Source organism: Hemibagrus wyckioides, linkage group LG26 (genome assembly GCF_019097595.1).
Source record: "Hemibagrus wyckioides isolate EC202008001 linkage group LG26, SWU_Hwy_1.0, whole genome shotgun sequence".
Classification (NCBI taxonomy): domain Eukaryota; kingdom Metazoa; phylum Chordata; class Actinopteri; order Siluriformes; family Bagridae; genus Hemibagrus; species Hemibagrus wyckioides.
Genome location: NC_080735.1, coordinates 7,301,159 through 7,321,155, shown reverse-complemented (window position 1 = coordinate 7,321,155; position 19,997 = coordinate 7,301,159). Strand labels below are relative to the sequence as shown.

General features: G+C 37.8%; 1 protein-coding gene across 1 annotated transcript; it reads left to right on the top strand.

Moving 5' to 3' along the window:
• The first annotated feature begins 6,121 nt into the window (after nucleotides 1-6,121).
• Nucleotides 6,122-18,781, top strand: jam2a (junctional adhesion molecule 2a). Its single transcript, XM_058380789.1, has 11 exons — nucleotides 6,122-6,327; nucleotides 12,725-12,790; nucleotides 12,916-13,026; nucleotides 13,698-13,847; nucleotides 14,003-14,190; nucleotides 15,251-15,353; nucleotides 15,493-15,600; nucleotides 16,738-16,750; nucleotides 17,202-17,273; nucleotides 17,701-17,734; nucleotides 18,112-18,781. Exons 1-11 carry the CDS (start codon nucleotides 6,282-6,284, stop codon nucleotides 18,148-18,150), a joined length of 930 nt encoding a protein of 309 aa, XP_058236772.1. The 5' UTR covers nucleotides 6,122-6,281; the 3' UTR covers nucleotides 18,151-18,781.
• Nucleotides 18,782-19,997: the final 1,216 nt, after the last annotated feature.

The following is a 19,997-nucleotide window of genomic DNA, read 5'->3' as shown; positions in this document are numbered from 1 at the left end:
TATACTTTGCCACAGCATTGAATTTATAGCACACTTACAGCAGTCCAGAAACATCACGTTAGAGAGTTTTTGTCCCTGACACATTTTTCTATGTCTTGAAACATATACTTAAACTTAAAACATATACTTAAAGCTTAAATCTGTTGAAAAATATGAGACAAAACAATGGATAAGACAGCCATAAGAAAGTTGTTTTAGTACCTTTGGCAAATTTGAGTCAGTACACTGGTGTTAACCCTCAGATAATCTGAGAAGAGTGTCCTCAGACGTTTCATTTCAGGATAGAGAGGCCAGATAATTAAGAGTGAGGGAGAAAGGGTTATGTGGAGAGAAAGAGAGAAGCAGGACCATGGCTGGCTGAGTGAGGGAATGTTGTTTTCAGTCACAGAGACAAACCATAACACGAAGAATAAGAAATACAGGAGACAGACAGTGTAGGAATAAGCTATTCCTAGAGAGAGAATTCTAGATAATTGAACCCACCAAAGTTCGCTACAAATCCAGATTCAAAATGAACAAATTATTTACACACGATTAGGCAAGGCCGGCTTGCCTTCCTCGGATAGTGCATCCTGGGGAACACATGGCACCAGGATGCACTATGGGAAGAAGGCAAGTTGGCGGAGGCAGTATCATGCTTTGTTCTTTTGGGAAACCTTGGGTCCTGCCGTCCATGTGGATGTTACTTTGACACGTACCACCTGCCTAAGCATTGTTGCAGACCATGTACACCCTTTCATGGAAACTGTATTCCCTGATGGCTGTGACCTCTTTCAGCAGGATAATGCGCCGTGCCACAAAGGAAAAATGGTTCAGGAATGGTTTGATGAGCACAGCAATGAATTTGAGGTGTTGACTTGGCCTCAATCTCAATCCAGTTGAGCATCTGTGAGATGTGCTGAACAAAGTCTGATCCACAGTACCACAACACATCTTCAGGGATCTAGTGGAGTCCATGCCTCGAAGAACCAGAGCTGTTTTGGCAGCAAAAGGGGGACCAACACAATATTAGGCATGTGGTCATAATTTTATGCCTGATTGGTGTATATGTGGTTTTATCCAACTTTCTATTAATGGATTAATACAGTAAAAGCAGTTCCTTTCCTGCCCCTTGTCTTAAACGCCTTGCTTGAATCAACAGTCAGGTAACACTTTCCAAAAATAACAGACGAAGGGATAGTTTTTAAGCTTTACTGTAGTCCAGTGAAAAATAACATAAACTGTAACAAATACAAAATACAGAATTCTAGTTTCATACATTCATACATGTTCACATAAGCACAACAAAGGTTTTTTTTACATTGTGTATAATCGGCATTGATAATCAGAAATAGATCGGCAATTCTCATAAAACAGGGAACACACCTGGCATATAAGAAGTAGCTGGAGTAAATATGCATAGAAGTTATAACTAGAAATAGCATAGAAAGTGCCTTTAATCAAAACAAATAAAACAAAAGAGCAATAGTAGCCATGACTGCTGCTACTAAACTAGGCTCTCAATTATGATGTAATCATATAAGAAATGACTGAATTTGAACACAACACTTTACTGCAGTTTATAGCAAACTACATTCAAAATGTTCATGAAGAACAGCACAGTTCCAGTTACTTAAACTTTCTTATAATATTTGTGTTGTACACATGCTGAGCTATAACTTAAAAAAGTAATGATTTAAAGCCTAATTTAGAGATTTTGATTAAAAATGTCATGAAGATATTCTTCAGAATTATTTAGGTTTATTGACAAAATTCAGCAAATGCACTTTTCATTATAAGTGAATTTTACAAAAGTGAGATTTCTGCTCGTTTCTCCGTACAGCATCTAGTAATCACACACTAAAGATGCAATAGACCGAATTTAGCTTTATTAAACTTGTAAACTTGCTATCAAGCCTTTATTTTTGACAGACAGATCTCTTGCCTCTTTGTCAAAAATGGCCAGTGAGATCACATGACATGACCCACCTCTGCATCTGTTTTAAAGCTCTAGAGGAATGTGTCCTTTTGTGGTGTGTGTGTGTGTGTGTGTGTGTGTTTTTGTGTGTGTGCATGTACATCATCGGGGTGTGTTACTGTAATGCGTGTCTGGCCTTGTCTGGTCATCTGGAGCTGTGTGTGCAAAAGTGAGAGTGTGTGTGTGCGTTCAGGCGAAGTCGGTGGTCAGCATTTCAGCTGAACTGAGACAAAGGCCTTGTTGTGTGACTGTCAGCCCTACAGCAACTGGTGCATCTGTCGTGTGGGGACAGGTGGCGGGATTTAAATGCCTGTGCGGTTGACAAGTTGTGATTCCACAATTATTTCAATCCAACTCACATTTAAAACACAGTATAGCTTATTTTCTAAAGCTTCGAAAAAACTCTGTGTGAAAGTTTATCACTTCTGGTATTTTACTCTTTGGTTTTCTTTTTATTTGTATTGTGCTTTTGGGTGTGTCAATCCACACAAGATTCAGTTTGAATTTAACACTAACTCTGCAAAAAATAGTTAAAATCGCATCTTTCTATTTCTGACACATTCATTTGTTCAATTTTATGAGTTCAGTGTAAAGGTATTGTTAAGGCTACAATCCTGCAGTCATCAGCCCTCAGATATTCATACCCATTTTCTGACTAAGAGCATTTCTACAATTTACAATCCAATTATAGTCTTTACACATAGTATAACTATGTATTATATCTGTCCCTGTCTGACTATTTTGTCTTCAATTTCTGCTTGAGAATTTATTGCCTGAATAACTTCAGAGCCTATGATTCATTTGTGAATTTCCTCCACAGTGAAGGGATTTGCAACATTTCATGTTGAATCTAGACTTTTGAGGTTGGGCGCCCCAGCTGTTGTCTTTACTCAAACTTAAGACCACAAGCAAGTGTGTAAAGGGATACTTTGGCCCTGCTCTGAAGAAAAACACACCGCCTGCTGCATGTTGTTGAGCCAATGGAGATGTTTGACCCACAGCCCATAAAGACCAACAGTGTTAATGCCTTCATGATGCCAACACATTCTTAGCATTAATGTTTCCATCCAAATACCTAACAAATATTAAGCAATGAACTGAATTGTTGACTCTGCGTAATACATTAAATTCCCTTCCAGAAATGTAATGTTCAAAGGGAAATTGTTTAATGTTTCTTCATTTTGCCTTATTGGCAGAAGCCTCTAGGAAACTTGTTGCAAAGGGTCTTGAAACATGAATGATTGCTTAAAGGACCCTCAAAGCTTCAGATGAACAATTTAATATTAAACAAGTTCTATTCTATAATTTTTTATTGCATTGAAGCCTAAACAAACACTTGGCTAGATTAATACAGCTGGCTGTGCTTACATTTGCCATTTGTAGTTACATTAGCCCAACTGTGTTTCCATGGCAACTTATCACAAATTCTTTGTTAAAGGTTTTTAGACTTTCTACCACTATACTTACATTATGATCATTTGTGTAAAGTGGTGGCATCTGATGAAAATAGATATAATCAGATATGATCAAGATTAGAACCAAGTTAAGGGTTGAAATATATTGTTTCTTTTAGAATAGGGAGCGTAAGTGTCTTCACATTGTGTTTAGCACATGCTCTCAGTTTGGCTTTCAAATGTTGTGTTATATGTGAAGCATATAGAAACACCCAGACCTTTCATTCATTCAACTTCATTAACTGTTTTATTGTGTGAAGGTTGTGGTGGATCTGGAGAACGCAGAAACACTGAGTGCAAGACAAGAGAATTCCAGGGCACCTTGCATACACATTCACACATTCACTTGGGACAGTTTAGTATAGCCAATCAACCTGTATGTTTTTTGACACTGAGAGGAAACCACTGAGAGGAAACCAGAGAGCCAAAAGAAAATCCACAGGAACATAGGGAGAGCATGCAAAACTCTACACAGACAGCAACCCAAGCTCAGGATTGAACCCTAGAGCTGTAAGGTGGTAATGCTACTCACTGAGTCACCTACTATGAGATCTGCAGGTCTAATATGTTAGTCTTTTAAATTTGCATGTATAAAGACCCTACAGATGGCCAGACGTATGTAAACACCTGACCCATATGGGATTTTTAAACATCACATTCCAGATTTAGTCCCTCATGTTATGTCATAATGACCTTCACTCTTCTGGGAAGGATTTCCACTAAATTTTTGGATGTGTATGTGTGAATTTGTGATCATTCAGCTACAAGAGCATTAGTGAGATCAGACACTGATGATGGGTGAGGAGGTCTGGGGTGCAGTCATTGTTCCAGTTCATCCCAAGCGTGTTCAGTAGGCTTGAAGTCAGGGCAGAACACTCGAGATCTTCCACACTATCCTTAACACACCATGTCTTTATGGAGCTCGATTTGTGCACGGGGGCATCTGAAACACCCCCCACACAGAGAGATAACTCATTAATGAATAAACTGTTGAATAAAGCCATTTTCCAACTTTTCTAATGGAATCACTATACTGAAGTAAAGCCATACCAGGAGACTTATTTATTAAAGACATATTCCCGAAAATATCTAGAAGACAGTTTCATGGAAAGTTCAGAATGGAGTTGTGTCCCTCTCTCTCATCTCCTGCCCTCACCAGTTCCTTCCTCAGCGACGGGCAAAGAACGGTCACTTGGACTGTGGAAAACCAAAAGGGTCATAATCCAAACAATACCCTGTACTCATATGGCATAACCACACTATTCAATTCAATTCAATTTATTTTGTATAGCGCCTTTTACAGTGAACATTGTCTCAAAGCAGCTTTACAAAAGAAGAAAAACAGAGAAAGGGGAGGGGAAAAATGAAAATAAAAAATAACTAAATAACTCGAAATAAGAATAAAATTATTAAATTTAATTATTAATCTATTTTATCCCTAATGAGCAAGCCTGTGGCAACGGTGGCAAGGAAACACTCCCTGGGATGGAATAAGGAAGAAACCTTGAGAGGAACCAGGCTCAGAAGGGAACCCATCCTCATTTGGGTGACACTAAACAGTAAATAACGTAACTGTAGCTGATTAATGTCCTTTCTACAACAGCAATCAATGGGCCATGAAGAACTATTAGGTGATTGTAGTTTCTAAGGTCATTATAGACACTATTTCTTTGCTTTCACAAGCTGACAGATGAAATGGCAGATCTGTGATGGTGTGAAAGTCCCCAAGTGGCTCTGTCCATGGCTGTTTCCTGGTCCACACAGATCCATCCACAGCATCAGTGGGCACCACCAAGTGACGAGACTCCGACCAGGGGTAGGGCAGTGGTCACAATGGAAACTGGCAAACACTGGGAGCTCAGGAGTGGGGTGTATAGCTTGACAGAGAAAGACAGAGAGAGAAAGAGAAAGATATTAAGTATGATTCTGATCATGTGATGTTTAAAGACAATGTAAGGTTATGTATAAATAGCAGGCAGGGACTCCGGCAAGACTAGCTATGATAGCATAACTAAAAGCGAGAGCCAGACGGGTAGACATGAAGGCTTCCCGGGATATAAAGCATCCAACCACTTGATAGACATGAAGGCTTCCCGGGATATAAAGCATCCAACCACTTCACAGTCAGCAAACCTGAGCGACTTATGAGGGTGGTAAGGCGACAGCATCCAAACATCCCAGTACACCAAACACACCTTCCAGATCTGCTCCTTTACCTAAGAACTATATATTAAAAGCTTGACTAAACATGCCTAGACTTAAACATTGAGACTGTGTCTGAATCCCGAACACTAATTGGAAGGGTGTTCCATAACTTTGGGGCTTTGAAAGAGAAAGCTCTGCCCCCTGCTGTAGCCTCTGCTACTTGAGATACTACCAAGTAACCAGCACCCTTTGATCGGAGTAGGCGTGGCGGATAATAAAAGACTAAAAGATCGCTCAAGTTCTGAATTAAGATAATACTAATTAAGATCAAGTACTAATTAAGATCAGCACAGAGTACACGTGAGTACACGTGATAATCTCATATCCATGCCTGTTCTGATGTAAAATGCTGACCCAGTTAACATGTCATTTATAAGCACAGTGTCGCTTTAGTTTATTGACCCTTTTGGCTTACCATATAACAGAGAGCGCGTCTGAGCCTCAGAGAGTAATGGGAATCAAGACAGGAGAAAGCGCAAGTCGTGCCTCGGATTAAAAGGACTTGTCTGGTGTACACACACACACACACACACACACACGCACCTGCTTGGAGAAAGGAAAACATTATAAACTCTCGGACAGCGCCGGACTCTCGTTATCATACTAAGCTCCAAGAGGATAACGAGACATACTCCTTTGGCAAGACATAATTAAATCAGCATAAAATGAAGATTCTTGTTTTCTTGCCAGTATTTTTGCTGTTAATACAGAGTAAGTAGACTGACTTTTCACCCACCTGCTCTTTGCTCTTCTTAAGGCTTTAACAATGGAATTAACTTGGAGGCTACTTAGGAAGTGGCTGATTGTGTCTCCTGGTCAGAAAATATTTTTGTACATGCTTCTCTTCCCTCTTAAACAGCATTTCATATATCCTCATCAAATTAAATTAATATTAACTATTTAAATACGTCAAAAACGTAATATGTTTTTTTTTTTTTTTTTTTTTTTTTTTTTTTTTACTTTTCTGTAAAGTTTTAAAGAGGGGTTTTACTTTCAGCTATTCAGAGATGGAAAGAAAACCGATTAATTGATATTAAGTAGTAATTCAATAATTTTATATAAATTTTGGGGGAAAAAAAACACTCAAATAATAAATAAATAGATTCACTTTAATTAGCTTTACAGGAAAAGGTGTTTTGAAAAGGGATCAGTTTAATATGTGACACCATCATCCTCACTAACTATTATTTGGATTAGTGCTAATACACTGTTGATAGAAATATGCAAACAATACACAAGGCTGATCCCTAACACAACAGGTGAACATGTTATAATTATATATGTATATAAATGAATAGCTTATCAGTAATTGAATAATAGCTAAGCCTTGAATTTAACACGTAAGGGATCATTTACACTGACTGCATGAGGGATTGCCACAAACCGGAAAAAAAATAACAGGAAACCATAACAGAAATATAGCTTGATGCCTTTGCTGATATGGTGCTAGCATCAAGCTGAAAACTTAACACTACCACAGCACATGTTGGTGATAGAGACCTGCACACGCCTTTATATCACATCTGTAGAGCCAGAGGCAGTGTGAAGGTCACAGTGTAACCAGAACATAGTGATGGTGTCCACATTTGTGTGTTTTTGTAGAACAAATTAAGTCTTCATACATAATCCCCAGGAAATTTCACAGTAAAACACTAAATGTGTAAAACACTGATGAGTCCATGTGGACTGGTAAGCTGTAGATGTTTAGTCATTATCCATGACTTTATGTGTGGTAAAGTTTTGTAGTTATTAAGCTTAGCGAGCTCAAAGGTGATGTTTATGATGCTTGTAAATATTTTCGAAATAGTTGTATTTTCTCTGTTCTGTGAAATTAATATGAAAGTCCGCCTTGTGTCCCGACTCCATGCTTCCTGTGACCCTGTGTAGATTAAACGGTACAGAAAATGGATGAATGGATAACATCGAGCATAATTACACAAGAGTGTGTTTCTGTTTCTGTTCCTCTGATGTATGTAACAAAGATAAACTGCGGGTGAACTATTAGCTGCTTGTGTGTGTGTGTGTGTAAAGGTGGGGCTGTCTGTACCAGAGCCACCCGTCTGAGCCAGCTGTTGCCTCTGACAAGTGCAGAATTACATGCACACAGAGAACCTTTGTTTTCTTCCTCTGTCGTTCTTTCTTACCACTTGCCAAGTGACTTACATGAGAACATTTATAAATTGCCATGAAATGATTGCCTCTGAGTAACGATGGATCAGCAGTAGTGCATCTATTTATGGTATTTCAGACCTTAGGAGACGATAGAAATAGATCTATTTAACACATTTTGTCACTGAGACACATATATGATACATTATTTAGGGTTGCATGGCAGTGTGGCAACTGTTGCTATCTCACAGGTTCAGGGTAACTGGTTTGATCCTGCTTTGGGGTTCCACTGTGTGTGGAGTTTCACATGTTCTCCTCATGTCTGTGTGTCAAAAAGATGCCAAGAGGTGGACTGGCTGAAGTGTGAGTCTGACCAAGATAACATGATTATTAAAGATGAATGGATGACAATTAATCCATCCATCCATGCATCACTCAAACTACTGGGCTGTAGGGAAAACTGAAGTCTATCCCAGGAGACTCAGGGCACAATTCAATTCAATTCAGTTCAATTTATTTTTGTATAGCGCTTTTAACAAAGAGCATTGTCTCAAAGCAGCTTTACATGAAAAACAACATGAGAAAACAACAAATATAAAAACCAGACAAACAGTCCTAGATGTTATCCCAAGTGAGCAAGCCTTTACAGGCACAAGGCTGGGTACACTCTGTACAGGATGCCAGTCACAGTCACATACTTTAGAGATGCCAACAGCCTACAAAGCATGTCTTTGAATTATGGATGGAAACTCCTAAGGCAGAGGGAGAACATGCAAACGCCACATACACACATGGTGGAGGTGCGAATCAAACCCCCAACCCTGTGCTATCCACTAAGCCACCTGCCCCCCAATGACACTTATTTAAACAAATTGAATAGTTCTTTTGTAGTGTTACAGCTTTAAATAGCTTTGAGTGCTTTTTGACAGTGAGCTAGCATCTATTATATGCTGGCTTTATAAGTTTTGGTGTGTGTGTGTGTGTGTGTGATGGCTGTTGCACTTTGATCAGGCAATCAGGCATGTTAAGAGGAAGTGTGGACAGCATGTCACCACCTTTTTATCTCCTTTTGTAAAAGTGTGTTTAATGGCTGCCAGCCACCTGATTTTTGCCTTGTACAAAATCTTTCTCTATTTCTTGCTTTCCTCCTCTGATTATTGCTCTATGTTCAGGCCAGGTGGTTACAATAGAGCTCAGAAGGAAAGTGAAATGATAAGATGCCTGCTGCAAGGCCATGTCTGACAATAAGCAGTGTTGATAAAACTTTGCTTCCGCTGTGTTTTGGCAGCTTCTGCCCTGGGAGTTAAGGCTTAGTGTGGAGTAAACCGGTCCAACATCAGTCAAAAATAAAGAACAATTGTGTGCGTGCGTGTGTTTGCAATTATCTCATTTACCTTCTTTTGGTGTCTGCAAACTCTATATATGCTGCTAGTGTAAAACTCACTCAATAATGAAAGTTAGGACACTTTTTAATAATTCCAAGGTGAAAAGTTTGTAGCCTTCATCGTCAGCCTTCAACACAACACTCTGTAGTGGTTTATTTCCAGTAACAGCTTATCCGAAAGTGATATATTCCTTTTATATCTTGAAAATTAGCAAAACAAGTTTTTTTGTTTCAGTTATCCCATGCAATATAACAGCTGTCTCTGAAATCAAGGAACAGCTTAACATCTGTCTGTAACAAAGTGTGGACACTATGGGCTCCTTACAAACATGCTAAATAAACTCCCCCTCATAAAATCCCTGTTTCCACAGAATAATCGTTACATACTAGTTTGCCAAGTTTCAATCTGAATTGACCTTTTTTTTTTTTATTGTTCCTTGATGATGGCCAAGATTTCTGAAAGCGCATAAAGAAAGAGCAGTACTCTCATGTCCACTCATGATGGACATTTCTTTCAGGAACAACTTTTAAAGTATTACATACATAAACATGGAATACAAAATGCTTTTAAACAGAACTTCTATGAAGAGATATGTTTGCTTGAATAACAAATTAACAACACAGTAGTGATGAATAACAAAGAAGTGATGAAATTAAATCAGTTATGATCTAATTTGGGCTGTGAAACCAGTTGAAACCAGTGCAGGTTGTCTCTATTTTTTTCCCCCTCTCTTTCTTTTACTTTCTAGTTTTTAGTTTCTAGAGCACAGAAACAGCAGGACATGACAAAATCTCACAAAACATGAAAAACAGGAAGCACCATCTGTAATATTCAGTTATGTTGAAAAAGAAATGTAAAAGCAACAGAGACATAAATACTTTAATCTGCTTCCACAATTTTCACAATGTCACAGCAGGATTATGAGGAATTGATAAACACGCATAAAAAATATATGTAACATAATTTTCATTATTTTTCATTCTTCATCTATTTTCTTTCTTTTTTTTTTCTTCAAAGCTGAGCCAAATTCTTTGAGAGAGATTTTTACAGAATTTCACTCTGATCCATAGGTCTTAAAGGCAGGTTTTGACTCCGATATCTTAATATTGCCTTGATATCTAGGACTGTTTTTATATCTAGGACTGTTTGTCTGTTTATATGTTTGTTGTTTTCTTATGTTTCTCATGTAAAGCTGCTTTGAGACAATGCTCTTTGTTAAAAGCGCAATACAAATAAAACAAATTGAAAAAATTGCTCCTGGTTACACAATTGCACTTAGTCAAGTATATATATATATATATATATATATATATATATATATATATATATATATATATATATATATATATATATATATATAGTGTACAGTTATAGAAGGGAAATCTTCAAGATGAGGATGTGTTCCCTTTTGAGTCCGGTTCCTCTCAAGGTTTCTTACTTTTATCATTTCAGGGAGGTTTTCTTTGCCACCGTCGCTTCATTACTCATTACTGACAAATTTAAATATTAAGCATCATCGATTTTATTCAGAATTGAAATATTTCTCTAAAGCTGCTTTGTGCTAAAGTCCATTGTTAAAAGCGCAATACAAAAAAATATATAATTGAATTGAATATTTTCATCCAAAATATTTTATGCTATTCATTTTGCGCTATCCCGTTTATAGTGAAAGAGATTAGACCTTTAGCTTGGACACAATATTTTTAATAAACACACTTTCCTGTGTGAGTGACATACTGCGTATTGATACTGAAGCTCTTCTTGATGCTACAGTTGTGCTGTTGTGAAAGTTTGTGCCTTCTTGCCTTCATATTTGCTGCAAGAAATGTGAGTCCAAAAGTGAGACTTGTGCCAATTTGTCATAACTAAAGAGGAACTGATACTGAAAACAGGAGCAGGAAACATCATGTGTTACCCTAATTTGAAGTGTGACTCTGCCACAGAAGGTTAACCAGTGATAACCAGAAGCCAACAGGGAGCACTTACAGTTTCCTTGCAGGAAGCTCCTCTACTCAAATAGATTACGCTATGAGTCAGACAACCAGCAATCAGTGATTCTGTTTATCTTTTCATTTTCCCTTTTGATTAGATTTCCAATGTCCGTAAACAAGGCACTTGCCCTCTAGGATTAATTAGAGTGACTCAGTGGGACTCCAAGACAGTGTTTTATAGTGTCACACATCTGCATCTGTATTGTTTTCCCACGCAACACAGACTCACCTGCAGGAGACTTTCTTTTATTCCTTTTTACACAGCAACATATTTCTGGTAGGATTTTTTTTACTATTACTAGTGGGCAGTCAGATATGAAGCTTGCGGGACAAAGAAATGCTGTAGGGGCGTATTGATCACAGTGCAGTGCTCATGTGGCGTTTCATAATGCCTCTACTGCATCTTTTATATAAACTATCCAATTCATGCTTGTTTTATTTTAAATATTTTTGGATACAGAACCATGTCAATTCAACTAGAAAATATTCCCAGCAGGTACAATGTTATTTTTGAAGATTGTGTAGCTTCACTCTCCTGCTGAATACAGATTTCAATCCTTAGCTGTATTTATAATATGAATCATTCATTTTGAGACAAAAGTGAATGGGAATATACCGAAGCATGGCTAGCGAATAGCGGCATGATGATGTGACGAATGACCTATGAGAAGAAACAGGATGCTGAACAATGGTTGTGATGCTAAGTCCAATCAGCAGGGAGGAAGGGCTGCACCTGTTTCCTGTTCCTGAATGGAAGTCAGCTCTGGTCTCGCTTTCAGGAAAGTGAACCTGGTCACTGCTTTTTCATCGTAGCTTTTATGTTTGATGCCAACTATTTATGTCTATTCTGGATATATTTTTAGTAGCCTCATTTACTAGACAAAAAACACTGTATGGAAAAATAGAGCTTCCATTTGGGGGAAATATAAAAGTCTGTATTATATCTTGAGAATTAGGGAAAATGTGGTGAATTTTCTGATCTTATTTTGTATATGGTGCAATCAGTTTTTTGTCTTTTCCCAATTCTGCACTAGTCAGTTGTTAGTTTTAAACTTGTTCTAAGGTTATATGCTCTACAGCATTTGAGTTATTAAGTGTGGCATACGGAATTTTATTGGTTAAAGATAACTGCTTCCAATTTAGAGGCTTATGAACAAGCACTTGGGATGTCCTAGAGAGCAGAAATGAGTTTGATATCAACTTTTACTTTGAAGATACAAACATAAACTATTTAAAAGTAGGTTAGGTAACAGCTGAAATACTGAAACTGAAAAACTACAAATGTGTAAAGCCCTGAGTGTCTACTTTCACATGAGCTTCACATTAACCCCCACTGTGGAGTGATATGACAAAGAAATTCAATGCTGTACATGAAAACACAACAAAACAGTTGCAAATTCCATTTTTTGTCTCTGGGAAAAAGAGTCAACTATCTAAAACCTCTTAAAGAACCCTTGGTTTTGTGCTGTTTTACTTTCAGTTTATTTCCAAATCTGAACATCATCAGTTATATACACTCAGTTACTCTTAAATAAAAATGAACCTGTGTGCCAAAAGAAACCTACATGTACTGGGGAAAGAAAGAACAGCTATTGATAAAACTTTTAATTTTCTCAATATTAGTTATTCCTGTTGCTCCTGTCACAGTCACCACCTCCAGCCCCATAGTAAAAGTGGAGGAATATTCAGGTGAGTGAAGTTTGGTGAGAAATAAAAGAAATAAAAGATGTAACACACATCTCTATCCTGTCAGTTATAAATGATATGACGATATAATCCTATATTTCTTCTCATATTCTCTGTTTCAATTGTAGAGGCCAGGCTTTCTTGTGAGTTTAAGACAGAGAAAGACCAGAATCCTCGCATCGAGTGGAAGAAAAAGGATACGGACACGTCCTTTGTGTACTTTAATAACAACTTCACAGGTGAATGGCCCACTTCTATCTGGAAAATCACTTACAAATGCATTCAAATGTACTAATAGGCCCGAATATCTCCAGGCTAGTTTGAGTTAAAGAAAACAGTTTCAAAATGTATATGTACATTTAATTTTCACATATATACATACAAACAACATATGAACAATATAAACATCTAACATCACACTCATATCTATTTAAAGAACATCTCTTAACCAAATCATGCATGTTATTATGGAGTTCATTTCCTTCTGCTGCTATTGCAGGAATATGGATGGATGGAGGGATGGATAGATGTTTTTCATCGATTCCTTATTGATTCATTCTCAAGAGCATTAGTAAATTCAGCCACCAATGCTAATGATTGGCTGAGAAGTCCTTGTGCATACTTTGGTGGTTCATTTCATCCCAGAGGTGATCATTAGGGTTAAGGTCAGGGCTCTGTGCAGGACATTTGAGTTCTTCCACTCCAACCTTAGCAACTATGTCTTTATGGACCTCTAATTAATACACAGGCATGTTAAGCTGGAACAGGTTTGGACTCCTTAGTGTAAAGCATTTTAGAATATTAAGCACAACCATGTGGCAACAGTTTGGTGAAGGCCTGCATATGGTTCTGATGGTCAGGTGTCTTTTGGACATATCGTGTATAAACGTGCAATCATCACTTTTCACAGGACCTTTTATGGGACGTGCAAAGATTGAAGGGGCAACAATAACATTACAGAAAGTGATGCTGAAAGATGCTGGAGAATATCGCTGTGAGGTCAGCGCTTCTCTTGACTTAGTCCAGCTGGGAGAGACCAATGTCACTCTAAAAGTGTTGGGTAGGTTTGTGTGATTGCTTTACTCTCTATATTTGCTCCACTATTATTCCCTCGCATCTGTGGACTGCAAACTTACAAATTTGTGTTAGAATTCATACAATGTAGACTGGCTGATTATATGTTTTGCTCAACATCCTTTGCTTCCTCTTCCTCAGTCCCTCCACACACGCCGTCCTGTGACATCCCGAGTTCTGCACTGACCGGATCTGGAGTGGTGCTGCGCTGTAGGGACAAGTACAGTATTCCTCCAGCAAGCTACACCTGGTACAAAGACAAGAAGCCTGTCTTTCAACCGCGTCATGCCAATGCCACTTACTCTGTCAACGAGAAGACAGGCATTCTTGTGAGACCAAACATTATGTATACAGTATGCATATACAGTACAACAATGCTTACACATTACCTTTACCTGTGTTCAGTTAGAAGGATGAGGAGAAAAACACAAAACACCCGAAGCCACCCTTCACACTGTTTCTAGCTATTGCACATGTACAGCATAATCTCACAGTGAATCTCTGTAAACTGTTGTAGAAAGAACATTATTTACATTTACGTTGTTTACTGTCCAGTGTCACCCAAATGAGGATGAGGTTCCCTTGTGAGCATAGTTCCTCTCAAGGTTTCTTCTTCATATCATCACAGTTCTGAGTTTTTCCTTGCCTTCCCGGCTTTGCTCATTAGGGATAAATGTTAGGGATAAATAGTAACTTCATTTTAAACTTTAGAATTTTTACTGTGTTTCTATACTTTTGTAAAGCTGCTTTGAGACACGTCCATTGATAAAAGTGCTATACAAATAAATAAATTGATTGACAGGAGAGAGAGAGATAGAGAGAGAGAGAGAGAGAGAGAGAGAGAGAGAGAGAGAGAGAGAGAGAGAGCATGACATCCCTTCTATAGCGAGCACAGCCAATTTTGCTTTCTTGACAAAATTGCTTACTGTCTTAGTAATGATAGCACTGTATTTACGCCAAAGATGAAGGTAATGGCATCATGATAGAATTTTGATCAAATCCATAGGAACTATACAGCAACTACAAAGCTGATCCAGTAACATTCATTTTGCACCACATTCAAGGGACAAATCAGTTAACAGTGTAAATGCAAATCCTGTACATAATTAGATTGTGTCCCTTCCTCTTGCCACCTACATCTAAAAACCTTTTAGGAATCCAGTTAAATCTCTGTTACAAAGTAAGCCTCGACAGTCTGACAGAGCCAGGGTGACAAATTGAGTTTGACAGACAGGAATAATCTCACTAAATAAACACTGACATCTCGTCTTGGCCCTGACATTTTCCAGCACATGCACATAGACAAGCAACCCAAACAGCCCTCAGTACTAACAGGTATGAATACTCAGTATTTCTTATCGACATATTAATGTTCTCTCTTTTGAACAGCAATTTCATACAGTTAGCATAGCTGACGCAGGACTGTACCACTGTGAGGCCAACAATGGGGTTGGAAAGTCAAAGAGTTGTGAAGGAAATCACATGAGGATCGGTGAGTTCATGCTTCCATGTGGGGAAGACTGGCAGATAAACACATATCACTTACCTGGTGTTTACTTTCCACAAAGTGTTCAGCTTGTTTTTCCATGAGTTCGTTTGCAATCATCTCTTTTCTCGTTCCACTCTCTCAGATGATCTAAATGTTCCAGGGATCGTGGCCGGGATTGTAATTTTATGCCTTGTCATATCTTTATGCATTCTTGGGGTCTGTTATGCTCACCGACAAGGCTACTTTAACCGTAAGTTTACAAAAACTGATTTTCACTGCCCATGTTCACAGGGCTGCTTCATTAATTTGTTACAGTTTTTGATTCCTTCATAATATTAGCTAACTGACCGATGATCCATATGAATGTGTTTCAAATATTTGCTTAGATTTATTTAGACTTGGTTAGTTTGAAGATAAAAGTAAACCAACCATTTGTTGCTATAAAGATCAAGCCCAAATCATCACGCTAGCACCATGCTTCACAGGTGGTATTGATTTTGTCAAAAATGGCACAGTCCATAATGACCACACATCAATACCTTGGTCCATTTTTTTGTGGTTTGTCCCGATGCAGTTTTCCAAATCTTTTTCTGATTGTTCTATCATGAACATAAACATTTTAATGTGTGTACAGAGGTGTATAAGTCACATGACGGGTTTTTCTTTATATCTCTGAACGTTACTGTATCTACAAGGTCACTCCTGGGAAGTGTCTTGTAGACTCTCTGTTTGTGAACAATCAATGGTCAATGTTGAATTTGGAGATGGCCTTATAGCCCTGCCCAGATTGATGAGCAGCAACAGTTACTTCTCTGTGGTCATGGCTGATGTTTTTTCTTCTTGCCATGATATTGCCACACACTGGAGTGCTCCAGAATACCAAACTGCCAAAAGTTCTACTTCTATAGAGAAGTTCTTCATGATTAACTAATCGTCATTATTAACATGCGACTGCTAATTAAGTAGGAAAGGTGTAATTTTACCTGGTTTCAGAGTTTTGGTTTACTTTTTTGCCACAGATGACTAAATATTGAAATCTGCTAAATATTGAAAGACCACAAAACTGGTCCTGATAAATAAATACACAGAATTGAATATAGGAGGGTGCACTTACTTTCTCCCATGACTTTAACGAAGAAGCAGACTTTTTCTAATTCAGAGAACCATAAAAGTCTAATCTAATCTTCTATATAATGCACAGTGTATATGGAAATGTTTTTCCTCTCCTATTTATTTGTTTATAATAGCCAAAATTGTCTGAATAATTGATGGACACGTGATTGTACTAGTGAGCTGAATATTGAGGTTAATTTCCTTTGTAAATAGAAATATTTTAACCTGTTTTCTGTTTTTCTTCCATTGTTGTGGCTTAATCTCTTCATGGCAGGACACAGAGGAAGGTAAGAATACTGACTCACTGAGCATCTGATTTTGTGTGTGTGTGTGTACGGGTGTTTTTGAGTGTGCTCCAAACTTCAAAAACTTCAGTCTTTATCTAACATTTGAAAATAAATAGATTTTTCAGGGGTTCATTCACATGTGCAGTTTTTTTGTTCCTCATTGTCTATATAATTATTTGCTAGAATGTGGGAATATCACAGAAATGCGACTGGCTAAAAACCCGGCTTAACTGTCCATTTGTATAATGGCTTGTTAAGAGCAGCATGTAGTGTGCTTGGTTTTCCATCTGCAAGGACTGTAGTACAGTATGGTATTTTGCATGCAGCTGACTGTTCATTTGTCCTCCCAAAGTCAATCACACACACACATTGGCTGTAGCATGATGCACAGTGTGCTGTTGCCCCCAGACTGTTACCTCTGACCTGTTACCACCATGACCCCTTATTGCAGGTCATTCTGGATCCAACAGTGTCATGGAGTGGCTCACATCAGCAGCCAGAACCTCAACAGATCAGAGGACATGTGAGTTAGACAGAGTGATGAGTGATGAAAAAAACACAAAAACGTCGAGATATAGTAGCACTAACTGCTGAAATCCACGACTAAGGGCACGAAATTAAGATTTACACCAAAGATAAAAAAGATGATCATTTGCACAAACACAGCATAATAAATTTGTCAACAAGCCAAGAACAAGCCCTGAGGTTAAACTTTCACAGAACCATTGGCCAAAAGAAAACGAGACCGGTGGGAACATCTTACCCGATAAAAACAAACAGGTTAACATCTAGAGCTAGAGCATTTTATATTTAGCACAATACTCTTTTATTAAAAGCACCAATAGGAATTGTTCTGGAAGAATCTACCATTATTTCAGCATCCTGCTCTTTTAAAATACTGCTCCTAAATGTATTGTTTTAATATAAGTGGTGTGTTTTTTCCCCTTTAGCCCTCATGCTGGTTACGGACCTCCTTCACAGAATGTGAGTATTAAGTGCTCGTGAGCTATATCTGTATTTTTATTTTATTTTAACTAGAGGAAAAGATACACAGAGGAAAGAAGTTGAATGTATAATTAAAATGTAAAATGTTAATTAGCAGTTATTTTTCCACCCAACATGCGCTTACTTGCAAATTAATGACTACTATCATGGACATTTTTGTGGAAATTGACACTGGTTAGTGTAGAGATTAGAGTCCGAGCCTTTTCTTACAACTTTATTTGTTTAAAACAAAACATAATCCAGCCTTGTTCATGGGAAAGTATGGAGTTATTTGTATGTTGTTATTATTTATTGTTGTTTAATGTATTCAGAGATTGCGATCATTTATTTGAACCTGTACTTTTGAACTTTCACAGGTTCAGGATTTCAAACACACGCAGTCATTCATGCTGTAAGAAACTTCCTCAAAGAGACCATGCAGACCCTGGACCCTGGAAGTGGAGACTGGTGTTTATTTCTGACCGATACTGTGGATGTGATCGGGACAGAGAACCAGCCTTTAATTTCTCTCATGTACGACTGTAATGGGGATCAATCTGTCCCCTAAAAAGACTTGGCTCAACTCAATCACTGAATCTGTATCAAGCCCACTGCCCTCTACTGTTCATTACCCACTGCTGCCCCCTGGTGGACACAGTATGCACACAAACATAATAATCAGAGCTGAAACGTGCCACACTCAAGAGTTTTTAAAAAGACGTGTGAGCCTCCCTAAGACATGTTATTACAAGTCTGATCTTGTTACAGAATTTATAACTTGATGTCCTCCCTGTGCCTTGCTAAGGGAACATTACTAGGGTGCTAGATTCACTGGTTAACTTGCATGAAGAAACAACTTTATCACTAACCAAGGATTTTGCTTTCTAGAATGTATCCCGTGAGTGAAATGATCTTTTACTGTATTTAATTAAGACTGTATTTGTATTTGGAACTGTGCCTTTTCATTTCAGCTGTACAGTAAGTGTTTTGGATGAAATGCATGAATGATTTGCTGTATATTTTATCAGTATTAAAAGCTTTTTTTTTATAGAATTCTTTTATGCTATATCATTAATGCTAGTACTGTATACACACACACACACACACACACACACACAGTCTATCCAAAAAAAATTAACCACATGGATTTAACTAAGCAAACAGATAAGAGCTTTAATGTTTTCACTGGGAACAAGATATTTAACCCTAATTGATGCAAAAGGTGTTACTCTCTCTCAAATTATTGGTCTGTATCAAGCAAAGAAAATAACTTAAAAAGGTAGTTCTATGATTGGAAAGTGTTGGACTACTGATCAGAGGGTTGTGAAAATCCCAGGTCCAGAAAGCTGGGATGATGGTTCACCACTATCCTTCCAGGTTTCAGCAATCTTATTAGACATGCCACTGCTGGGCCCTTAAGCAAGGCCCTTAACCCTCAATTGCTTGGTAGTGTAAATGAGATAAATGTAAGTCGCTCCCAAATGCCTTAAAGGTAAATGTCTAAGAAGATTGCTGAAACCTGGAAGGATAGTGGTGAGCCATCCATCTTTGAGGAAGGCAGGGAGGAAAGGGGAAAAAATAAAATAAATAAATAAAGCTATGTTTAATGGTGAAGGTAAGAATATTTCCACGCACACAGTGTAAAGAGAACTTGAGGGATTGGGACTAAACCCCTTTGTAGCCTTAAGAAAACCACTTGGCCAGGCAGTGTATATTAAATACATATATGTATTTGTATAATAATTCTAATCATTTTTATAAGGTAATACAAAGCTGTGTATATGTCTGTAAAGCTGCAGGAAGTCCACCATAAATCAACAAATACTAAAACACTATACTATACATATAAATACAAATACTATATATATATATATATGTGTGGCTCTGGAGGTCAGGTCAGTTGTTTTTCCACTAAACTTCATCACTAATCTCTTACAGTAAGGACAAGCAGATGTTATTAATATAATCCCCGTTAATGTCATCCATCAGTGTCTCACTTCTGGAAATTTCCGAACTTGGGTTCTTTCCTACTTGATCTCTCATTACTGGTAGCTTCTGTAAATGATTACTGCAGAGGAAGTAATCAAGAAATTTTGCTTTCTCTTGAAGCGAGGGAAAAAAACCTTGAAAATTCACATCATAATAATAAAAAAAAAAAGCATACAGAAATCCAAATAGAGAACAGAAGCTTCATGAGCAAGTGAGAGGAAACACTGAGAAAAACCCCCCCAGAGACATGAGGAAGAATCCTTCAGAGGAACCA